This window comes from Hippocampus comes, unplaced genomic scaffold (genome assembly GCF_001891065.2).
Source record: "Hippocampus comes isolate QL1 unplaced genomic scaffold, H_comes_QL1_v1.1 scaffold167, whole genome shotgun sequence".
NCBI lineage: Eukaryota > Metazoa > Chordata > Actinopteri > Syngnathiformes > Syngnathidae > Hippocampus > Hippocampus comes.
Genome location: NW_017805502.1, coordinates 294,123 through 317,843, shown reverse-complemented (window position 1 = coordinate 317,843; position 23,721 = coordinate 294,123). Strand labels below are relative to the sequence as shown.

At 44.0% G+C, this 23,721-nt stretch overlaps 2 protein-coding genes across 3 annotated transcripts in view; one reads left to right on the top strand and one right to left on the bottom strand.

The window, feature by feature from the left end:
* Positions 1 to 8,514, top strand: part of map3k2 (mitogen-activated protein kinase kinase kinase 2) — a 30,685-nt gene extending 22,171 nt beyond the window's left edge. Inside the window, exons 13-24 of the mRNA XM_019877210.1 lie at positions 1,119 to 1,232; positions 1,323 to 1,419; positions 1,628 to 1,758; positions 1,835 to 1,914; positions 1,994 to 2,058; positions 2,513 to 2,605; positions 2,691 to 2,924; positions 3,721 to 3,869; positions 3,948 to 4,079; positions 4,153 to 4,282; positions 5,809 to 5,986; positions 6,513 to 8,514. Coding sequence (XP_019732769.1) covers positions 1,119 to 1,232; positions 1,323 to 1,419; positions 1,628 to 1,758; positions 1,835 to 1,914; positions 1,994 to 2,058; positions 2,513 to 2,605; positions 2,691 to 2,924; positions 3,721 to 3,869; positions 3,948 to 4,079; positions 4,153 to 4,282; positions 5,809 to 5,986; positions 6,513 to 6,732 — 1,623 coding nt within the window. The 3' untranslated portion in view covers positions 6,733 to 8,514. The remainder of the gene's footprint in view (positions 1 to 1,118; positions 1,233 to 1,322; positions 1,420 to 1,627; positions 1,759 to 1,834; positions 1,915 to 1,993; positions 2,059 to 2,512; positions 2,606 to 2,690; positions 2,925 to 3,720; positions 3,870 to 3,947; positions 4,080 to 4,152; positions 4,283 to 5,808; positions 5,987 to 6,512) is intronic.
* Positions 8,515 to 9,812: 1,298 nt separating this feature from the next.
* LOC109520179 (alpha-tectorin-like) lies at positions 9,813 to 19,277 on the bottom strand. 2 transcript variants are annotated; one of them, XM_019877204.1, is made up of 20 exons: positions 19,192 to 19,266; positions 18,789 to 18,864; positions 18,660 to 18,695; positions 18,444 to 18,538; positions 18,147 to 18,368; positions 17,992 to 18,069; positions 17,773 to 17,875; positions 17,547 to 17,673; positions 16,714 to 16,960; positions 15,694 to 15,838; positions 15,502 to 15,595; positions 14,347 to 14,409; positions 14,063 to 14,265; positions 12,511 to 12,645; positions 12,263 to 12,450; positions 10,888 to 11,042; positions 10,568 to 10,813; positions 10,343 to 10,496; positions 10,168 to 10,257; positions 9,813 to 10,036 (listed from the first exon to the last, which is right to left on the bottom strand). In XM_019877204.1, exons 2-19 carry the CDS (start codon positions 18,799 to 18,801, stop codon positions 10,168 to 10,170), a joined length of 2,394 nt encoding a protein of 797 aa, XP_019732763.1. In that variant the 5' UTR covers positions 18,802 to 18,864; positions 19,192 to 19,266; the 3' UTR covers positions 9,813 to 10,036. The 2 variants fall into 2 exon arrangements, with proteins under 2 accessions (XP_019732763.1, XP_019732764.1); XM_019877205.1 differs by lacking the exon at positions 18,789 to 18,864 and having other exon boundaries at positions 19,192 to 19,277.
* Between the last annotated feature and the right edge of the window lie 4,444 nt (positions 19,278 to 23,721).

The following is a 23,721-nucleotide window of genomic DNA, read 5'->3' as shown; positions in this document are numbered from 1 at the left end:
AATTTAGAAACCAATGGGCCTCTAATAAACCAATAGGGGCGTGACTAACCATCCCCACCCAGTCCTCAAACAGGCCACGCTCAGCTTTTTAGCGCAGAGCAACTTCCCGGAGTCTTCACGGAGACTTCAGGGTTGTCTACCGCTGACGAAGCTTCTGTGAGAGAAGCGAAACGTCCTTTTTTGCTTTTTTTGTTTTTTTGTTTTTTTTGTTTTTTACCCACAGGTACAGATGACGACTGACAGAACCCTTTCTACGATGGAACTTTCCTGTACGACTGAGAGCCTCCACAAGCTTCTTCTTTGATTGAAAATGACATCCAAAAGCCTTGCGGTGTGGCATTTTGACTCCTTTTTTCCGATGATGACAGTAGCTCGCATGTGTTTTGCTTTGCTTGGCAGAGAGCAGCAACCATTCTATGGCATAACTCAGAATGCATTGCGACACTGGCGATAAGAAGATAAAATAAGAAAACCTTTATGCATTTGTGCATGTCAGTGATAGAAAGACATCACGCTTCTTTTAGCCACTAGTACATATGAAATGCTAAATATAGTTAGGAAATATTGTCAAACCCGATATATCTCTGGAAAAAAATTAAGAGACTGCTGCAAAAATCTTTGATTTTGCTCCTATATATATATTTGTGTTCTTTTTAGCCTCTTCATTTTTGCCAGAGCTATATATCAAGTTCGTTTCACACTGCACTTATAGCACAGCAAAGAGCAGCCATTGACCAACCCATTCATTGTGTGCGGGCTACCGTGGCGCAAAGGCTCAGCACCTGCCGTGGAGGCGAGCGGTGTAAGGGTTGGTAAATGTCCAATTCAGGCGGTGACACCCGGTAGGATCTTATCTGGAACCCAAGTTTGTTTTTTCTTAATTGCAAAAGGTCATGTGACAGAACATGATCGGTCATTCCATCTGATTACAATTTTAACTCACTGCAAAACTAGTTGGCGACAAAGTGCATGCGGAACCATGCAATCGACTCGACGGTTGTGTCACCTTCCCCGGTGTGCGGCAGGCCTAAAATGAACAATTGAGTGAAGATGCAAGTCTGTGTTTTACTGAGCAGCGCATGGTTCTCCTCGCTCATTCCGCTCCTTGTCTCGCGCAGCTGGTGATTCCACTTAGCGTTCAGGACGACCTGGACAAGGCCGTGGAGCTGCTAGATCGAAGCGTTCACATGAAGAGTCTCAAGATCCTCTTGGTGCTGCAGATCTCCTCGCAGGTCACTTGGGTCAAGTCTATCGCCAACCTTTCCGCCAAGGCGCTCTTATTTTTCAGTTAATTTTTTTTTCTCCCTGCTTTCTTTTTCCAGAACTCCTCTTGCAATATGGGCCTTCTGCCTTCCTGCGAGGAGTTGGACAACACAGGACTGAGTGTCACAGACAAGAAGAGCATGCTGGCATCGTCAGGTGAAGGACTGAAAATGGCTGTGTTTGGAATCATTTATTGGTTCGCTACTCCCGGATGAAAAAAAAAAGCTATTATCAATTGGAATTGTGAGATGGAAACAGATTCTAACCCTTTATCAATAGTGTTATAAAGTTTTAGCTTTGATAAATCCTTGATTTTTAGCATGCTAATTTGATTTTGAGTAACTGTTGTGTCCTCCGGACTCAGGGTCTCATTCGACGGACCGTAGCTCTCCTCCACCCGGATACATTCCTGACGCACTCCAGCAAGTGGCCAGGAATGGCTCCTTCACGAGCATTAACAGTGAAGGAGAGTTCATTCCAGAGAGCATGGACCAGGTGCGCCTCCTGTCTGCAAAACTGGCACTTCTCTACATACAGCAAGTATGAGTGGTGCTTTTTTTTTTCTCCTCAGATGCTCGACCCCCTGAGCATGAGCAGTCCCGAGAACTCTGCATCTGGAAGTTGTCCTTCTTTAGACAGCCCGTTGGACAGGTAGAGACATTCTGGTTTCATCAGGCTACGGCGAGTGGCAATGGTACCAACTTGAAAGTGACGCTTATCTGTTAAACAGTGAATATCCAAAGTCAAGGATGCCAAGAGCACAGAGTTACCCTGACAACCATCAGGACTTTCCAGGTGTGTGTGTGTGTGTGTGTGTGTGTGTGTGTGTGTGCGTGTGTGTGTGCGTGCATTATAGGACAGTAAAGTAAATGTAAATAAAGCATTCAGTAATATGAAACACAGTTTATACAATGTTTCATGAAAAATTCTCTAAAACACATGAGATGTTTTTTTTGTTTAGCAGTTGTAAGTAATCAAAGTATCCGCACCCTCAGATATTCAATGATCGATCAAGTCAAAATTCGGCAGGCCTTGGCTCCTAAACCCATGCTCCAATTGACCTAACGTTTGAGATTTAGTGTTGTGCCATCACTATCAACAAGTACAGCAAGTTTCATCAAACACAAAATCTGCTTGGTTCAACCCACTGGCTGATTTGGCATGGACTATCCCCATAATGCATTCACCCAACCTTGTGATGTCCCTTCTGTCATGAACAGTGCTCCTCATGGTGTCCCTTTCTCTCCAGAGTACGACATCCCAGTCTTTGACAAGTCAGGAAAAGGTGGCACATACCCTCGGCGCTACGGCGTTCCCTTTGGCCTGCAAGATTACAGCGATGGTTGGTGTTCCTGTTTGGTTTCCTCTGCAACACTGGCTGGGCAAAGCACGACATGCGCACATTCCCCTTCTCGTTTGCGCACCAGGGAGGAAGACCTTCCCTCGGGCTCGGCGAACACAGGCACACGGTTTGCGCTCACCTGTTAGCTTCAGTCCCACCGAGCAATCTCCCAGCACCAGCAGCGGCAGCAGCGTATTCACTCCCGACCTGGAAGATGGCGCTGGGCCTGCCAGGCGGCCGCGAAGGGGAAGTGACATTGAGGCCAACCAGTCGAGCACGCCAAGCCTGTCAGTCATGGACATCAGCCCACCCAGCCGCTGTGAGTTGTTGCTGTCACATCACAAACGTTCAGCTTCCTATTTGCCAGCTTGATCACACGCAGGGGTGGGTAAAGTAGCCAAATATTGTACTCGAGTAAGAGTACTGTTACTTGACCATAATATCATTCTCGAAAAAGTAAAAAGTAGTCCTTGTGTCCGTTCCTCCCTAGAACCAATTATCTGCTCAGAACAAATAGGGTTTGTTCATGTACTATGTGAGCATCTAGGTTTTTTTTTTTTTTTGCAATTTCTTTTTGAGACCTTTCTCCTCATGGGGGGTGTCAATGACAGTATTCTGCACAACCGACAAGTCAGCAGTCTTCCCCATGATTCTGAACCCTAGTAAGCCTGACTGAGACCATTTAAAGGGTGAGGAAAACCTCGGAGCGTGTTTTGTGTTAATTAGCTGACAAGATCGGGACACAGCAAGCCGACAATGTTGAACTTTGTCGTCATATTCTAATTTTGTGAACTACAGCTATCGGCCTAGATATCAACCTCATTTTGCAGTATCCGTCTGATAAAAGTGAAGTCATTTTTTCCCCAATATTGGTCCGTTAAATATCATGCATACCTATTAATTGTGACGACTATCAGCGACTAGTCACCGACCAAAATCATTGTTTGTGGCAGCCTTACAAAACACTCACCTACTCTGTCCTTAACAGAAATACTCCAGCAAAATGAAAAGCATGTTGGTTGAAAGCAACTCTGAGAAGTACAGTTTGTCAAAAAGTGTACTTCAGTGAGTGTGAGTGAGTAATTGTAGTGCGTTACTACCCACCTTGTGTTAAGCTCCACGTGCGCCCACCAACTGGCGACTGGGGAAGCTCCTTGGGCAAGGCGCCTTTGGACGGGTTTTCCTTTGCTACGACGCGGACACCGGACGGGAACTGGCTGTCAAACAGGTCCAGTTTGATCCAGAGAGTCCAGAGACGAGCAAGGTCCGAATTGTTGCTCCATCGTTTTCGTCTTTTATCTGTAGCAGGAATGCTTTTAATGTTCTTTTCTCTTGAGTGTAGGAGGTGAGTGCGTTGGAATGCGAAATCCAGCTGTTGAAAAACCTCTGCCACGAACGTATAGTCCAGTACTACGGTTGTCTGCGCGACTCCATGGAGCGAACTCTCTCTATCTTTATGGAGTACATGCCTGGAGTGAGTGCTCAGTTTCAATCAGTGTGCTATCGGTTGTGAATGCTTTCCTAATGCTGATGTCCCGTGTCGGCAGGGTTCCATAAAGGACCAAGTAAAGTCCTACGGTGCATTGACGGAAAACGTGACGCGCCGCTACACCAGGCAGATCCTTGAGGGCGTTTCCTACTTGCACAGCAACATGATTGTTCACAGGGATATTAAAGGTATGTCTAAATGGATCGACAGATCGATAGATATTCTCAAAATATTACGACACTTGCATGTTGGTGAGAAAATGCCGGAAAAGTGACTTTTGAAACATTGTAGGATCACTCATTAAAAAATGTCAACCAGAAACACATACGTTTTTGTTCGATGGATACACTTGTATTAATAATGTAGAAACAGTCAACGAAGTGAAAATTCATGCAAAGAGCAACATTGAATAGGGGCTTCCAAATAAATATATAAAATAGGCTTCAAAATAAATGAATAAAATATATATTTAAAAAAACAATCACAACAACATAGGTTTTTAAGATGTTGTGGTGTTGGATAATATGCAGGTAGATTTAGGGAAAAAAAGGGAATTTGACCACATTTTCTGTTTGACAGTAACGATGTGTAATACGTGCATGTAATCAGTATTTGGAGAGTCAGGTTAAAAATGAATTCCGATACAGTTAGTAGTTACCCTTTAAAACAGGGGTGACACATTTTTGTTGCGAGTTACGTCTTCCATCGGAGGGCTGTTACGACGACTGAAACCACAAAAATGCTTAATCCTCATCGCATTATTACAGAACAAATTCATGGTTTACTGACTTTGAAATCAGTCAACTATGATAGTTTGTTCTGTTATTGTTTGAGTGTAAACAGGGTAACAAAATTATTGCAAAATCTCAACCTTATTCATGACACATGACAATTTAACATTTCGGTACAGATTTTAGCAAGGATGATGCAAGTTGACACACATGATTTGTTTTCACCGGCTGCATAAAATGACGTGATGTGCTGGATCTGGCCCCCGGGCCTTGGGTTTTACACTGTGCTTTAAAAAATTCAGACCGTAATGTAATCAAAGTATTAATGATTAATGATTGATTACTTTTAATTCCTTTTGCATTTCTCCAATACCAAATATGTTTTTATATTGCACAGTTAAAAACTTACACTTTATACTTATACTTATTGTATGAAATTCTTTCTGTTTTTAATAAATGCGTTTTTTTATGTTTTGAATTTGTAAAAAAAAAAAAAAAAATCATATTTTTATTTTTCACTAATGAAGGGTTCAGTGAATGTGCAGATGAACTGGTTGGATTCGGTACCTCTAAACCACTGATCTAGTTTGTCATCAATTAGCCACTTAACTCCGGGAAAGTTTGTTTGGCCAACTACTGTTGTTTTAGAATGGACGAGGACTCAAATATGGCCTCTCTCTCTCTCCGTATTAAAAATGGAATGTACAAAATCCACATTTTGAATAAATCTACCCTATTAAGTGTTTTTTTTCCCGGTTACTGGACTAGATTAGAGTGATATTTCTGTATTCATTTGATTTCTTTTTTTTTTGTATCCTGAATACGTAATGCTGGTACACTGTACCGTTTTTGAACAGTGTCTAGAGGTAATTATCTCATACACAGCGTTATGTAAGGTTGGGTTTTTTTTTTTTTTTTTTTGCTTTTTATTGATTATTATGGAGAAGAGCGATGGAAGAAAGTTTAAAAGTTGTTGTCTTCAGGTGCCAACATCCTCCGAGATTCGGTCGGAAACGTAAAGCTGGGTGACTTTGGGGCCAGTCGGAGGCTGCAGACCATTTGTCTATCAGGAACGGGAATCAAGTCCGTGACCGGCACACCCTACTGGATGAGTCCAGAAGTCATCAGTGGTGAGGGCTACGGCAGGAAGGCTGACATCTGGTAGGACCACATGTGACGTCTTCCTGTGTTAATATCACAGGTCGGGGGCACAGGCTCCAGTCGGCAAGTTCAGGACATATGCGGCCAAAACTTTGCAAAGACTGCACTTGGACTTGGTATTCATGAGACACCTTCTGATTTTGAAGTTTACGCTATAAAGGTGTTCGTTTTAAGCAAAATCGGCAAATGCAAAATGAACGACGTGAAATCGGGACTTCGAAATGTCAACGTTATAGGGGTGAAAACGGAAACGGGGTGTGTTGAAAAGAGGTTCGACTGTACTGTCCAGTATATTTAAAATAGTGTTTGTGAAAATATATTTTATTGCTTTGGTTTTCACCAAAAGTGTTTTAATTTTGACACTAATTAACATTTTCATTGAACATAAAGTACCGATCATATGGTATAAATTGAATCTCTTCACAGTAACGTTACCTCTTGATAATTTACTCAGCCCTACCGTACAGTTCCTCTCGGATTGACTCGTGCTTATGACTGTTCCGTGTCTGTGTCATTCTCCTCTCAGGAGTGTTGGTTGCACTGTTGTTGAGATGCTGACCCAGCGACCTCCCTGGGCAGAGTTTGAGGCCATGGCGGCCATCTTTAAGATTGCCACTCAGCCCACCAATCCCGTCTTACCTGCCCACGTGTCGGACCACTGCAGAGAGTTCCTCAAACGTATCTTTGTCGAGACCAAGCAGCGTCCGTGCGCAGACGAATTGCTGAGGCACATCTTCGTACATTAACGTTCTGTCCTCCTGCTAATTGGACTGCGCTGGGCTTCCTTGCTGTAACCATATTGGACCAGGAAGAAGGTTGGGTGCTTCCGGACCTTTGTATAAAACTGCAGAAGACTCAAGTTTTCTGTTTTTGCACCTTAATTTCTCAAGTGGGGATAAGTCAAGTCCTCCTTTGTGAAGATATGAACTCCTGGGAAACATCTCCGTTATTTTATTTTATTGTATTTTTTGGGGGTAACGTTTTCTCTTCCAACTTATCCTCTTGTGCTGCGGGATGGTGTCTACGTTGCAAACCCGACCCCAGAATGTAGTCTCCTGCCTTTGATGACCAGGCCTTGCTGCTGCTAAAAAAACAAAAACACACACAACAAAAACATGCGGACAACTCAGCCGCCTTCATCTCGCCCTCTTTGTCACTCGGCATCTCACTTTGTGCCTTTTTCGTTTCTCAACATTGCCTGTATGAGTTTGTGAGTTGTCCTTCTCATGTTTGCTCCTGGATGAAATCACATCCTGCAGCTGAGCTTTTCTGCTGGCTTATTGCTCTTTGCCACATCTCATTGCTGCAAACGCATCCACATCAGGCGCTGTACTTTGAGGGGAAAAAAAACCCAAATTAAGACCTTGAATGAAACACTCGATTCGTCTGCAATTTTGAAACATGCCCTGTTCCCAGTGAGGCAGCAGTGAGCCATGCAAGCTCCGTGACCAGCATTCACACTCCTGATTGTGCCTCTTGACCTGGTTGAAGATGCCTTTTTATGTTTCTTGCCAGCAAACGGGCAGCACTGCAGAGCCATGTCTGCTTCAAAAGCTCTTCCAATTCACCATAGATGTTCATTGATCTTATCAGACGTGTCATCTGTGCCCTGCTCTTAATTTAATTGCGATTTGAAGCTTGATGCTGCTGCAATTGTGGCGCCAGTGGTGGTCCTAGCTTGAAGAGCGCCCTGTGCCAGGTCCTATTTTGGTTCTCACACATGGCAGAAACCACCTGTGACGGTCACCTCGGTGACTCTTCTTGGAGGCCAAGATTGCCCTTAACCAATCAGATTTCAGCTTTTCAACAGCGGCCACTAGGTGTTACTAAAAGACATTTCCCGCTATTCCTCTGAAAGCGCTTAACATGCACGCTATGCTACATGCTCTGTTACCTGGCACCATAAAACACACACACACACACACACACACACACACACACACACACACACACACACATATACATCCAATTCCCCATCATTGTTGTTTTGCATGTTTGTTTTGTTTCTTACACAAGTGTGCTGCATTTGCAATGATTAAGTGTCAGAAGGCCTCGTTCACCAGGGTTGATTAACGTTTCACTTCCAGTATTTGGTCCACAAGGTTGTGAGTGCCTGTGTTTTAACTACTGTCTTTGCTCAGTTGGGGCCTGCCAACTTGCCTGTAGCCAGCGTTCTCAGCATGAGGGGAGGACATTGACGATGGAAATCTTGTACAAATGTAAAAAGTGAAATGTACCTTTTTTTGTTTGTTTTTCCAAAGTCTGTTTGTGTATGTCTTGTAAAAGAAGCCATGTTTATAATTCTAATTGGTTTGTGACCAATACGCCTGTTTATATCAGATCTGTATATCGGTGGTATGTATAATTTTTTAATATATATATTTTTATTTCACATGGGAGTTTTATGCATGGTTGGTCCAGACCGATGCAGCAGTGCCGTTAAATGTTTTTGGCCAAATTCTGCAGTAATGCGACAGCTCGGTGTTCATCCGTATGACGGTGAAGAATAATAAAAGTTATTTATTTCACCTGTTGGTGCACTTTGTGGTGGTTGGTGTGTCCATATGCGCATGCTCAACAGTATCAATTGACATCTAGGAGTGGTTGAACCAATCCATCGACTGTCACTGCACATTAGCAATTATAGTTTTAAGTCCATCACGAATCAAGTTTGCCTCTCCTGTTTTTCAGATTCTTATGACATAGTTAGCCTTGGGGCGGCACAGTGGTTGTCTGGTTCGCACATCAGCCGCACATTGTCGAGGTGCACGGTTCGATACCGGCCCAGCCTCCCTGTGTGGAGTTTGCATGTTCTCCCTGGGCCTGTGTGGATTTTCTCCCGGTACTCCGGTTTTCTCCCACATTCCAAAAAGACGCATGGCAGGTGAATGGATCATTCTAAATTGTCCTGAGGTGGAAGTGTGAGAGCGGATGGTTGTTTGTCTATGTGTGCTCTGCGAAGGGCTCGCAACCAGGTCAGGGTGTAGTTGGGATAGGCTCCAGCATGCCGGCGACCCTCATGAGCAGATTAGAAAATGGATGGATGTTTGTCTTCTTGGTCAGCAGTAACAGCTTGTACCAATGTCTTTCATGGCTTCTGGCATAGCTCCACATGTCGTGCATACCCCCTTTTTGCAGCCCTGTCACTGTAAGGAGGCCACATATAGGGCACCAAACTATTTACCAAGTGGGCATTTTCGAGCAAGGTCCATGTGACAATGATCACATGAAATCGGTGCACTTTTCAATCTGAAACGCTCCCACATTTTGGTCACTTTCTTCCTTTTTTTGTGTGTCAGTTTTCTTACTCAGATCAACTTGTTTGTAAGAGGCAAATATATTTTTTTGATGCCGTGTGCTGAGAGGTTGAGAACAGTGCGCGATTGCTTAAGCGCGCAGCTTAAAGGGAAAATTGATGTGGACTGACCAACAGATGTGTAAAAATGTGTAAGTGTATGATCCCAGGAAACGTTCTTTTATTTTATTTTTTTGCCATAATTGCACATCCTCTACAGCAGGTGGCATTAGCACTCGTCAGAGTGTTTTGAACACCAGAAGCTGTGAGTTTTTGAGATGACACCACAGATCAGTTTTGGAGCTTTCTTAAATAAATCCCTGGGGGGGGGAATATGTTGCCGTGGTTCATGCTCCCTGGTTCATGTTCCCCCATGTCGCTGCTCTTCCGCCCCCCCCCCACCCCCCAAATAACATCTCAATTAATCGAAATCTCTTTCTGCCCTCGATTTACATGTGTTGCCTTATCATCCACAGAGATTGAACAAAAAGTAACGAATCTTAACAGTTTGGATCACAAAGAAATAACACGTTTCAATCACCATAACCTTTTATTAAAATGATGAGGATTATGAACGTCATTACATCAAAACAATTCATCAATTTCTAGTGGTATGAAGTGGTCATCGTAATTTGACTATCTTTCTTTTCTAGTAAATAATTTGTCCCTAATCTCCAGAACCACACCAGGGGTGTCTTCCATTTGGTGCCATCACACCATGTTTAATTTGAAGAGCCAATTCGACTATGGATCACCTGAGAACACAAAACTTGGTATTAGTGCCCGACTGTCATTACTTCTACATTTTTAAAACAACAAAACAGGGTTCCATTTTTTCACATTACGACTAATTTGAGAAAATCGAGAGCATTTCTCATACAGGTACCTAAACGATCCACTCCAATGAGATCAAGCCCCCGTCCAGGTTTTCAGCGGTTTCCTTTAAGGCTCTGCGCCTTCTGCCTTGAGCGCAGGTCTGCTCGGACAGAACAAAAGAAAACGCTGCATATTATTTTCCGCCAGAGCAGTGGGCAGACCCGCGTGTAGCGCTCGCAACTCACCGGCGCACACTGCGGCGACGCGCACAAGTTCACGTTGCAGTGCAGGTAGAAGCTTGTGCTGTCCACAAACTGGAACATTCGGAACGAGAAGTAGTTGTCCTTCCCCAAGCCATTGCCCACGACCTCCACCGTGCCGTCTTCAATGTTCGGACAGCTGCTCAGAAACGAGAAAAGACGTCTGACGAGGTCTTGGCAAGCCATAATGTGGAGCCAACGGCTGGTTACCCGTCAACGATGAGGTCGTATCTCAAAGTGTCGTTGGGCATTGGTTGTTGCGTCACCCAGCAGGACTCTGTTACTATCTTGACCGTGTTTCCGTCCAGCTCGTCCGCGCTGAGCTCGATCCAAACCTGCTGATTAAGGTCTAGCTCTGCGTTCGGCTCCAGCAGCTGCGTGCGCCCACTGTCTGAGTAGGCTTGCATGAGCAGGGTGTAGTTCTGGGTCTGCGATATCATTTGACGCACAACGATGCTGCGAAACAGGCAAGTAGTGAGCAGGTGTTTGACGGTCACCCGGTCCAAGCTGCAACATAATGCTCCACTTACCTGCCTCTGACCTGCAGGGTCAAGGTTCTAACTTCCGGCTGCCTGTACACGCACGTAAAATCGATCTCCACAAATTTGTTGCGCGTGATCAAGGAATTGTTTGGAGCTTGGCCTGTTGCAACGCTGTTCTTCAAAACCACAAAGCTGTCGTTCCCCTGTCAAGGGCAGAAAGGTTTGTCTGTGTACAGTAAATGTCATGTACTCTGTCCGAGCAAAAGACTGTTGCAGTGCTCATTGTTCTCTCGTCCCTCTCCTGGTCAGTCAACCTCTCTTGCCAAATGGTTGCCCATGTGAGGTTCAGTTGCTTTTCTTTCATGGATAAGGAGTATGTTTCTTGACCTGCTCAGTGGGTAACCTCTGTTAGAATTTGAAATGAAAATGACTGGACTTGGCTGTGTGGAAACTTATTTCATATAGAATTGGGCTCCAGGTGTCTGAAGGATAAACCGGAGTTTAACCCAAAGAGGCTAAACGTAAGGCTAAAACACATCGCAAATATTCGTTGCAATCATTCACACAGTTACATTGTTAATGAAAGAAAGCACGGAACACAGCTAACATTTAGCTCTGTTCTTTATCCTCATAAAAATTGAATGGAAACAAGATAGTTGGTGTGTTTTACTGTCTTCCGTCCTGATCTTGGAAGTGATATTGTGTTTGAATGGACTTGGCTAGTACAGAGTTTGATAACTGCACTGTGTCTGATGTTGGTAAACTGCAAATCAAGTGAAGCGCCTGCCTGCAAATGTCTCGCCTGGTAATTGAGCTGAGGGACAGTCCCTCCTTTGTGTACTGAAATTCCAAAGTTGCACGATTGCACCTGTGGTATCTGATCAATACTGAATGTATGCTGTTGATTAATTACAATTCATCTTTTATTGACCTGTGAGCGAAGCTCTGGTTCTGTCCCAGCTCAACCCGTTGTGGCACCCACCATGACAGGTCAGGTTCAGGTTCCTCTCAAAATTGCTTTCTGCCCAGTGCAGCTCAGCCCATATGCTTACTCTGCGCAGATTTGCAAACTTCGTGACTCTACTGTCTTTTAAAATGAGCAGGAAAATTTGTTTTGGACTATTTCCAAGTATAGAGACAATGTTTTAGGAACAGACCCTATCCCTTGTGAAACATGTGCTACTTAGACGCTTTAAAAAGCAGGTGCTGGTGCATGGCCAACTCTCAGGGTCTACAAAACTGGATTCTGATTCTTGTCAGCTGTCAGTAAAGTTCTTTGCTCACCAAGCGTGTATCAACAAAGTCTCCTTTTGCCCTTGTGTTTAACCCGGGCAAGGTGATAACCTTGACGAACCACACACCTTTTTCGATGGCGTACCGGTGTCACAGTCATGTTTTTTTCCACCATGTGTTGTTAACTCACCTGGGTTTCTGTCCCACATGTGTTGCTTGAGTCAAAGGTGAAGGTCACCAAGTGGGTCTCACTGTCCCTCTGACCTATACAGTTCTCATCTTTGAGATGCAACGTGGTGTAGTCGATCCCGTCCTCCTCCAGCAGGCAACCAATCAGGGAGATGGATCCTCTGTCCTCTTGGCAGACGGGCGGGTCACCTGAACAAACGAGAGTGTCAGCCAATGCAGGTAACAGAGGGAACCAGTATTTGTTGTTACCCAAAGTGTTTTTCAACTTGTACTGTGAGGCAAATATGGCTCGGCAGAGGCAGGTGTTTTTTTTGAACCGGGAGTCTCCACAGAACTCGTTAGCGCTGCAAGTGTGGTCCTGACAGTACGTCTGATTGCTAGAAGCTGTGGATGGACACACAAGTTTCCATTAGTATCCTTGAAAATTCTGTTCTATTCCATTGAAGTGCTTAATATCGTTCACATTTCTTTCATGGTGAACACTGAACAGTTCCTTCGACCTGGAGCAGCATCTTTAACATCATAGCTCAAAAGAACTGCTCAGATTCTCTTTCCTGATCGCCTCATCCATAATGCCACTTGTTGTTAGGCAAAGCTTGTGGGGACACAATTAACGGTGTCCAAAAGCGGCCATTGTACAAAAGGAACCATGGGCACTCGACTGTGAATGGCGTGAAAGTCACACACACACAAACCAAAAGGATGAGTTTTTTTTTAATATACAGTACTGGTAAAATTTCACCCTAGAAAGCTAGCTCGCTAGCTCGCTAGCTCGCTCAATAGATAGATATTACAGCAAGCGGTTATTCTTGATACTTGGTAGATAGATAAATTGGATTTTATTTTCTTTTTAACCCTTTGACAGAGGTGATTCAACCGATCTTCGCAGACTGTGCTTAACACCAAGTGTCAGTATGTGTGAGGCGAGCAGGAACAATAATCTGAGCAATTCTTTTGAGTTTCTGTTTATGGCTGTGATCTGCATTCTTCCATCCATTTCCTAGAGCACTGATCCGATTCGGGTTGCAGTTTTGCTGGAGTTTATCCCAGCTGACTTTGGATGAGAGGCAGAGTACACCTTGCACTGGTCACCATATTAACAAACACAGCTAAGGACAAACCCACACAAGCACAGGGAGAAAGCAAACTCAACACAGGAAGGCCTGAGCCCAGATTCAGACCCACAACCTCAGAACTATGAGGCGGATGCGATATTCACTTTTCCACCGTGCTGCCTTATTTTACTTTTCAAGTTTTAGAATCAACTGCCAATGGATAAATATTCACACCAGACAATAACAACTTGGATTTAGATGCAGACAAGGCCTTTCAAGGGACCCAAGAATGCTTGAGTCAGAAAAAGCATTTTAGTTTTTGTGATATGTATGATGCCTACATTATTGGTTGATTCTCCACCATTTTCATGATAATAACGATAATCTTTTTCGTTGGTTTGTATTTGTATATAACACTACATGTTCGATAAGTTGCTTTGAGTAGTGTTGTGGTTCACATGGCTGACTTTCATTCAGTAGTCATAAGATCGATTCCTGTTCAGTGACTCGAGGTTGAATGCTTGTTTGCCGCTATGTGCCCCGTGATTGATTGATTGATTGATTGATTGATTGATTGATCAGTCAATTTCTCGCCAAAGGTCAGATGGGAAAGTCAAAAGCAAAACCACTGCAAATTTGCTGTCTTGATGTGCTCCTGATTGGTCAAGGGGGTAGTGGTAGGGTATGACCCCAGACAAGTCTCGAGGAAGTAGCGCTCGCCCATGTGTGCGTGTGTCGTCCCTTACGGCAGTCGACGGCAACCCTCCAGTCTCCCAGGTCAATGTCGAACTGCTGCTTGCAGACTTGAGCATACGCCTCGAAGAACTGGCACTTGAGATTGTCCACAATGGGATAACCGCTCAGCGTGGCGTTACACGACTGGATGTGTGGTTCGACTGGAACTTTTGAATGGCAAGCGGCGAAAGGTTGGGTCCCGAGCAGGGAACAGCTGCGCATGCGCAGAGAGATTGTGAGGGTTGCCATGGTGATAAAAGCAGAACATCGATAATCTCTGAAAGAGTGCTCTTACTGTTCCATTCCCGCCACACTGTCGACCAACAACAAGTTATCCGTTCGGGGCATTCTTTCACATCTGGAGGCAACAAAGGGGAAGTCCATTAGCACCAGGGAACACTTATAACAGTTTCCATCATTAAATCTGAATTCGAAGCATCTTCATGAAACAAGGATATTAAAACAATCGAGAAATATATCGTTGGGAAGATGGCGCCTCTCTAGAACTACATCAAAAATGACAACAAAATATGCATTTACAAGTATATTGTTCAAACTACAGCCTGCAGGACATTTGTGCTTTGCCGTCTGTCTTTGTAGTGGCCTGCAGTATAAACTGAAAATAACTTTTGACAGGGCCCACAACAATGTTTGAAAAGTAGCTTCCTACTTCCTACTTGTTTTGGTTCTGAACGAATGACTGCAGAGTTTGAGTCTAAATTTCCCCTTTGAGCGATTATAAGTACAATAAAGAAACGAAAATTATGGTGGGATTCAGAGCTACCCAAAAAAAGAATCAACTTTTTTTAACCTTTAAAAGACAGTAGCGACTTATCAGTTGATTAAAAATAATTGCAGTATATAAAACAATTTGCTTGATGGATTGGGTAGAGCGTGTTTGATAAATTAAAGTTGAACAATTTCAACGTGGCCCTCAAATTTTCTGTATTGCAGCCCACGGAGGGATACTTTTGGACACTGAATTTAGTCCATAAAAACAAATGTTCAAAGTACAGAGAGTCATTAAAAGGGAAGTCAACCCCAACATTTTCTGGATGAGAAAATGTGCTATGCAGCCCCACTAGTGTAAACATGGCATTGTGATTCATATTGCAAAAGTTGGAGTATGAGTTGAGCAGCAACATTTTTAGCCATCTCAGGGGCCATTTTTCCACTTGCAGTCGACTGAAATTACATCAAAGTTGCTCAGGGCTCAGGTAACGACCAATCGTGACTCAGCCTCAGGCAACAGGTGATTCCACAAACACAATATGAATCAGAATGCTATGTTTTGATTAGTGGAAGTGCAAAGGACATTTGAGGCTAGACTTGCCCAATATAAAATGTCCCGTAGTGCAGTAATATTAATGAACAACAAATGTGCAAGGGGCAAGAAACAATTGGAGTGTCTGCCTGTTTTGGTGCTCAACACCTCAGGAGAAGCGCCTACCCCAGAGTGCTTCGGCTATCCGAAACGCGGATTGGAGAATATGTGGTATTGCTCGGGTTTCCACATAAGCCCTGCAGCGGCGCTCCGTCAGGCACTGAGAGGAAGGAGCACAATGCAATCAGCCAATTGCGTATTGGATGTCAACATTTCACCGGGGAGCCGCGCAAAGGGCGCTTGATGTACGCAACGCACCTTTGATGTGCGCAGTGGAGCCGTCAAAGAAGATGGAAATAGCTTCGTTCGAAATCTCCAAAGTGACACCAGCCTCATTCTTGGAGAGACTCACTCCCTCGACCTCTGTGGCTGCTGTGCCAAGTGTTTGGATTTCGTCATTTAACTGCATTACAAAGAAAAAGCAGTATGCGGTCATGGGGCCGGCAATGGCCGCCCAAATGAATGATGGTCCTCCCATGCCTCCTGCAGCGCGTCCTTTGCATGTTTCATGATATGTGTTAATTATCTCACAAACAAAAACGAAGGAAAATTTGCTCATGATCACGTTTGGGGAAACGGTATGTGCTCATTTGTCAGGTGTGACCTTTGAACTGAAGACTTGATGTGGCTCTCTGGACATCACATCAAGTGTTGTACATTGCAACAAAACTGCTACTTCTTCAGGAGGCCTCCTTTGGCTCCAGGGCTGGTTTAAGGACAGTACGGCGTCAAGGCCCATGGAGCCTTGAGGCTGTATTGTTGGGACTTTGGTGCCCAGATTATCAGAACTGGAAAGACGCGTTGGAGAGAGACTGGAGATTGACACGCTGTCAAAGGAGCGCGACAGACATGTCAGCACCGATTGGGAATCTCCACTCTTGTCAACTCTGCGCAATTACCGAACAACAGTTAAAGTGATACATTTCTTCGCTCTTGATGTTGTATTTGTCGTGGGAACGCTATTGCATTCATGAGGAAGAATCGAGGCTTTTGCGAACAGAAGGAAGGAGTGGACTTTTTCCTCTCGTTACTTGACTATGAAAAGGACCTGACTGGCCCATTTTGTGAAAACAATGTGCAACGCCTCATCCATGTCACGTTATGCAACGCGAACTTCTGAATATCAAATATTTACTGCACAGCAGTATGCGGCGCTCCCCGTGTTGACCTAATGCCCCCCCCCCCCCCACACACACACACTTTCTCCAGCTGTTTCCACGTCAACTTGAACCTCACGTCGACAGGTTATCAAACATAGCCTAGGGTTCATCTTCTTACCCGAACTGTCCCGCTTGTGTCAATAGAAAACGTGACATCTGATGATGGCAAGATCAGATCCAGACGGTCCAAGAAGGTCATGATCTGACTGCGGCGATCTTGAAAAGCCGCCAGCAGTACAAAGCTGCTACCAGTGGCAGGTTCAAGCAGGCTGTACAAGCAGCGGTCCGGAATGGAAGACACTCCGCCGAAGAACTGGATTACTTGGCCCCCCGTCACCGTGCACACGCGCTCCAACGGCTGGCACCTAAATGAAATGGAACCGAGTCAGCCAAGCAAGGTCAAATCCTTTCCGAATGATGTCAAGTCAGCTGTATTCATACAGCGTCAATTCGCAACACAAGTTATCCCGGAACACTTCACATAACTAGCGGGGAAAGAAGCGCCTCATAAACTTAAGAAAACCAAACAAAGCCCAGGTGGACAATAACTTGGTGACAGAGGTGAGGTAGAACTGCTTGTGAGGATGAAACCTCCAACCAAAGCCAGGTGATGTGGTGTGACCAGTTGGGTTGAGATGGAAAAACAACAGAAGGGGGTAGATCAGGCGTAGAGAACTTGAGAGCCACGTCCTTCCTGTTTTAGATGTCTCCCTGCTCCAACACACCTGATTCAAACGGTCAGCTCATCAGCAAGCTCTATAGAAGCCTGAAACTATGATGATCAAGTGAATCAGGTGTGTTGGAGTAGAGAGAGCGATCTACAACTGGCAGGATATGGCTCTCGAGGAAACGGAGCTTTCGACCCTTGGCATCTTAGGAAAGAGAGCTTGGGCGACAAGAGAACAACTGGCACAGCAACTGCTGTGTTACCTAGACAACCAAATTATTTACGTGTTGGTGACACAGGTCTCCTTGGCTCCACAAATTCCTTCTTCACTTAATTCACCCTGAGCGCTGCACAAGTGGTTGATACAGTTTTCTGAGGAAGGTACATCTGAAGCCGGAAAGATGACCTGTCCTACAAATTCAAAGGGATGGGTCTGTGTTTTACATTCATTCGTGTTACCATGACATGCTAGCCATCGTTTGAGCTACCCCGAAACGTTTGCTTGCGTACCTTCGAACCTGCAGCCACTGAGGTCCAAGTATTTTGTATTCTCCCCTTCAGCCGTGGGGAAGTTGGCGGTAAAACCACTTATGCTGTCAAGTGACTGTACATCCTGCGTGAAGGGGCAGATGGACAATGTTACGAGCGGCTCTCTTACTAGACTCGCAAAACGCGTCAGCCACAGGCCCAGCGTTCACGCATACTGGCCCAGCATTCATGCATACTTACAACAAATGCTTCCTCGTACGATGTCAGGTGCACGCCCATGACCGTTTGGGATCCAAAGCTCATCAAAGAAATGTTCATCTGAGCACATACAAAGACAAGAAATATAAGGTACTTGGTCGTAATGAATGTTGCACATCTGGGCCCAAATGACTCACACTCAGTTGGCCGCCAGCGGAGAAGTTGATTTCCAAGAAGCAGGTCACGGTGCCGACGACCTGAGGCAGTTGTGCCTTGACTAATTCTTCAAGTTCAGTTGTGACAACCCCAACCGCCACATTGTGGGTCAACTCATTTGCACTGGAGATTTGAACGCATTCGAAGAGGCTCGGATCATCCGCCGTAAAGCAGAATTGAGTGCTGTTAGTGCCCTGTCTTATCTGTAAGGAGAGAAAACGACATCAGCATAGTGGAGAATTTCGAGTAGAATACTATCCGACCACATTGCTACTCACGTCTACATTTGTTTTTGTTTCCCCAAAAATGCTAAGAGGGCAGTCGTTCAGACTGGTAGACTGCGCGTCTGTCCGGGCAAAATGGCTGCACGTAGCTGTTGCACAAAGAGGAGAAAAACTGCTCAATGCGTATCCCGGTTAGACTTTTTTTGGTCAATGATGAGGCGATGAAAAGAGCGCAAGCAGAAAGAAGTTGTGATGTTAAAGTTGGCTCACCTGCCAGCAGGAGAAGCAACACGTTGGCCTTCATTGCTGAAACATTAAAAGTCAGGTCTGATCATGCTCATCTTTCATCATTGAACATTGAAACAACCACGTTTTACTTAAAAAAAAAAAAAATTATACCATGTAAGTCCATTTCCACTTTATAAAACGTGAAACGTAGACCATAAACTTTTAGATTTTCGACACGCCGCTGTGACTGCAACTTATAGGCTTTTAGTCCCACTTCCACATTTAAAAGAACACAAGTTTCCCGCTTTTCAGTTACAGACGCACCATAACGTGTCCCACATGGTTTTCCTATGAAATCACAATATTGAGATATTGTTGATATTACGACAATATTGAATTGTCAGTTACTGACAAATTCCCACCGCGATTCAATAGCTGCATGATGCTGAAGGGACCGCATCTTGCAGCTATTGACTTGCCATTTGGGGACACTTCCCCATGACACGGTCTTGCAGACATGGGTTGAATTTCAAAATTTTTTATCGCTTTAGATGCCGCCGAGTGCTCGACTTACCGCATGCGGGAGGGAGGATAGAGAGCAGTCAGTAAAGGCTGCACTTGTGGAGCACAAGTCTCTTCCGATGCCTGCTCAGTGTTTTTGGCCATCTGCTTTTATGCACCTCTTCTATATGCACACCCACCAAGTTGAAGGCAACTGGACACATTCTTAGAATTTTCCAACCTCCCAAACTGGCTTTGCAAAAAAAAAAAAAGGATAATTGACCAAAAAAAAAAAAAAGTCTCATCCATGGTGAGAAAATGGTGTTCAGCAGAAGTCTCTTCAATCGAAAGAATTTAATGATTTGCTCTGAGGACAGAAAGGGACAAACAATTGAGTTTCGAAAGTACAAAAACATCACAACACTTCACGTTCATGTTTTTTTCCCCGTTTCAGTGGCAATTTTAGAGTTACACATCAACATTTGCTTGTTGAAACAGACAGCTCGATAGACAGACCACAAAAGAAGCGTTGCCACAGTGAGGCCAATTCCAATTGTGAACAGGTTAACATTTCATCTTTTATTACATGGCATTCATATCAGGATATGGTACACAACTTGCAAGATAGCGCTAAGAAAAATGGTTTTGAATGGATAGATTTGGAATAGACTGAAGGGAATGAGTACAAATATTTAGTTACAACCTGCGGCCCGGTGGGCCAGTGGTTAGCACGTCGACCTCACAGTGTAGAGGTACCGGGTTCAATTCCAGCTCCGGCCTCCCTGTGTGGAGGTTGCATGTTTTCCTCAGGTTTTCGTGTGGGTTTTCTCCGGGTACTCCGGTTTCCTCCCACATTCCAAAAACATGCATGGCAGGCTGATTGAACACTTTAAACTGTCCCTAGGTGTGAGTGTGAGCGCGGATGGTTGTTCGTCTCTGTGTGCCCTGCGATTGGCTGGCAACCGGTTCAGGGTGTCCCCCGCCTACTGCCCAAAGACAGCTGGGATAGGCTCCGGGACCCTTGTGAGGATAAAGCGCGGGAGGGAGGATAGAGAGCAGTCAGTAAAGGCTGCACTTGTGGAGCACAAGTCTCTTCCGATGCCTGCTCAGTGTTTTTGGCCATCTGCTTTTATGCACCTCTTCTATATGCACACCCACCAAGTTGAAGGCAACTGGACACATTCTTAGAATTTTCCAACCTCCCAAACTGGCTTTGCAAAAAAAAAAAAAGGATAATTGACCAAAAAAAAAAAAAAAGTCTCATCCATGGGGAGAAAATGGTGTTCAGCAGAAGTCTCTTCAATCGAAAGAATTTAATGATTTGCTCTGAGGACAGAAAGGGACAAACAATTGAGTTTCGAAAGTACAAAAACATCACAACACTTCACGTTCATGTTTTTTTCCCCGTTTCAGTGGCAATTTTAGAGTTACACATCAACATTTGCTTGTTGAAACAGACAGCTCGATAGACAGACCACAAAAGAAGCGTTGCCACAGTGAGGCCAATTCCAATTGTGAACAGGTTAACATTTCATCTTTTATTACATGGCATTCATATCAGGATATGGTACACAACTTGCAAGATAGCGCTAAGAAAAATGGTTTTGAATGGATAGATTTGGAATAGACTGAAGGGAATGAGTACAAATATTTAGTTACAACCTGCGGCCCGGTGGGCCAGTGGTTAGCACGTCGACCTCACAGTGTAGAGGTACCGGGTTCAATTCCAGCTCCGGCCTCCCTGTGTGGAGGTTGCATGTTTTCCTCAGGTTTTCGTGTGGGTTTTCTCCGGGTACTCCGGTTTCCTCCCACATTCCAAAAACATGCATGGCAGGCTGATTGAACACTTTAAACTGTCCCTAGGTGTGAGTGTGAGCGCGGATGGTTGTTCGTCTCTGTGTGCCCTGCGATTGGCTGGCAACCGGTTCAGGGTGTCCCCCGCCTACTGCCCAAAGACAGCTGGGATAGGCTCCGGGACCCTTGTGAGGATAAAGCGGATCGGAAAATGGATGGATGGATGGATAGTTGCAACTTCTTTCAGTTAAATTTGAGGGGGCGGTGGTTCCGCTCCCCACTTTTCACTTGAGTGCTTAAAAAGCATGCTTTATAGGGTTCGAGTCTGGTGACGGACCAATCGAAAACATCCCTTGTCTTTCTGCATGTAAAATCTCCAATAAGTAGCCTCATCTTTTTTTTCTTTTTCGTGTACATTGTGTATCAGATCCAGATGTAAACCTTTGGAAATAAAAGCTATTGTCTCATACATCATTTGGTGACAAACCTAAATGTGCACGGCAAAAATAAAGCAATTGGCTATACCAAAACTTCTGCATGTGAAAGTTGAACTCAACATTATAGAATATTTCACGAATAAACCCAGACGAGATGGGGCACTTCAAAACAGGTTTCTGGCCACAAAACAGAAGTGTGTAATTATTGTGGCAACACCACACTGCAACACTTAGTGTAAAACTGCAAATATGTTAACGATGTTACCCGAGGCTAAATTGGTGAAAAATGAGCAGCGGGTGCTCATCGCCCCAAAAAGTTGACCATCCTGTTTGAGGTACTGAACCGACTACATTCAACTGCAGGTATGCCATAAAGATGTTTTCTTCTCAGGTGTACTCTTTTGAAGCTCATCCGGTATTTTTCAAAGCCATGACAAGATGATGAGGATAAAATTAACACCCAGCCGCCCACGGGTTTTCACCCAAAAGTGACAAAAAGCAAGGCAAGGCAGCTTTGTTGAAATTGCACGTCTCATACACAATGTGCTTTACAGAATTAAAAGTACAATATTTAAAAGCATATACAAACAAAAGAGTTAAAGACATTTAAAAGCAAAATAGAGAAATAAAAGTAGCTTACTAAAATTATGCGAACAGAACGTACATGTCCAAGATTTGGAGGAACATGATTTAAAAAATGCTTTGGAAGACCTTAATCATAGCTAGGGCAAAAGAACTACTTCTAATCTGGATTTATACTTGGGGCTGAATTCACTTCTGTTGGCAGCTGATTCCATTTGTGTGAGCATAACAACTAAATGCTGCGTCACCAAGTGTGCTTTGAAATCTAGGCTCCACGAACTGACCAGCGTCTTCAGGCCATGCAGCCGTACTGGGTTTATCTTCCATTATCATTTCTTTAATGCATTCGAGCCATAAGCCATTCAGTGAAATATACCGTAGACAAGTAGCAGAATTTCAAAATCTGTTCAAGACTTGATTGGGAGCCGGTGCAAAGACTTTACGACTAGAGTAATATGCTGTGTTCTTTTTGTTGTGGTCACAATCCGAGCTGCAGTGTTCGAAGTTAGCTACAGCTGTTTGATGCTCTTTTGAGGGTGTCTAGTATCAAGACCGTGACGATAATCCAGTCTTCTCGAGACAAAGGCATGTATAAGATTCTCCCAGTCTGCTTGAAGCATGTAACTTCGGTCTTGACATGTTTTTCAGATGGTAAAATGATGTTTTTGTGATTGATTTAGTGTTACTGCTAAAAGTCAGATCAGAAAAAATAACCACACCAAGATTTCAGACTTGGTCTTTGGTTTCTAAAGACACTGACTCCAGGTGTTTTTTTGTTTTTGTTGTTGTTTTTAACAGCAATCCTCTATTCTTTTTTTTTTTTTGCCAAAAAACAATCACCTGAGTTTTGTTTTGGTTTAGTTGAAAGAAATGTGGGTTAATCATCACTTGTTAATTTGCTCTCGACAGTGACACAACACCTTCATTGAACCGGTGTAATTTGAGAACATTGATAAATACAGCTACTGTATGTGCCATCTGCATAACTGTGATGGCCAAGGGTAACACCATGGGTCCAAGGACTGACGCTTGAGGAACTCCACACGCCGTGGCCATTTGATCAGATTCAAAACTTTCAATGGTCATAAAGTAAATCATTTCTTTCGAATAGGACCTGAATCATTTTAGGAATGTCCCACTTAGTCCTTGTCAAGTTTCCTATCTGTCCAAAAGTATATTATGATCAAATGTTGCACTGAGATCCTAATGCACGCAGTTTAATACAGCTGAAGTATGCTCAGATTCTCTTTGGGAGTGACAAAGATGCAAGTGATCGGCTCAGGAATGAGCTCCTACGAGTATTCTGGTCCTTCCAACTTGGTGCGCCCAAGTTTGCGTCACACGCTTTATGATGAGCTATTGAGTGCACTTGGTTTCGTCTGCCACGCCTGGCGACAATCAGACAAGTTGAAGATATCAAAGGAGCGATTTTCCTTCTCACTTGATTGCATGTCTGTTGGCAGTCAACACCATCAGGGTGAATCTGAGGAGCTTGCTTTTGTTTGCACTTAACTTCTACATTCCACCAATTTACATTCCCTCTTTGGTAGTGACTCCCAAGTTTATTTTTATTTGATTTTGAGGTTACTTTTTTTTGTTCATTTGTCATTTTGATGGAAGTTGTTGGGTGGCGAGATAAATTTTATTCTGAGTCTGGGTTTCTATTCCAAAAAATTTTTTTTCGTAACAAATTTTCAATAACTCTGTATAAGAATTTGTTCTAAGGGGGAGGGCTGGTTGATTATGGACAAACTCATAATCACAAGTGTAAATCATGAATTGGAAAAACA

Bases quoted from the DNA above. Each gene is read 5' to 3' on its own strand.
- LOC109520179 (XM_019877204.1), bottom strand. The intron at 18,539-18,659 runs GTGAGCCAACTT...TTTGTGCAACAG, and splicing joins GTTGCTTCTCCTGCTGGCAG to CTACGTGCAGCCATTTTGCC. The intron at 14,266-14,346 runs GTAAGAGCACTC...GCGCATGCGCAG, and splicing joins AGTGTGGCGGGAATGGAACA to CTGTTCCCTGCTCGGGACCC.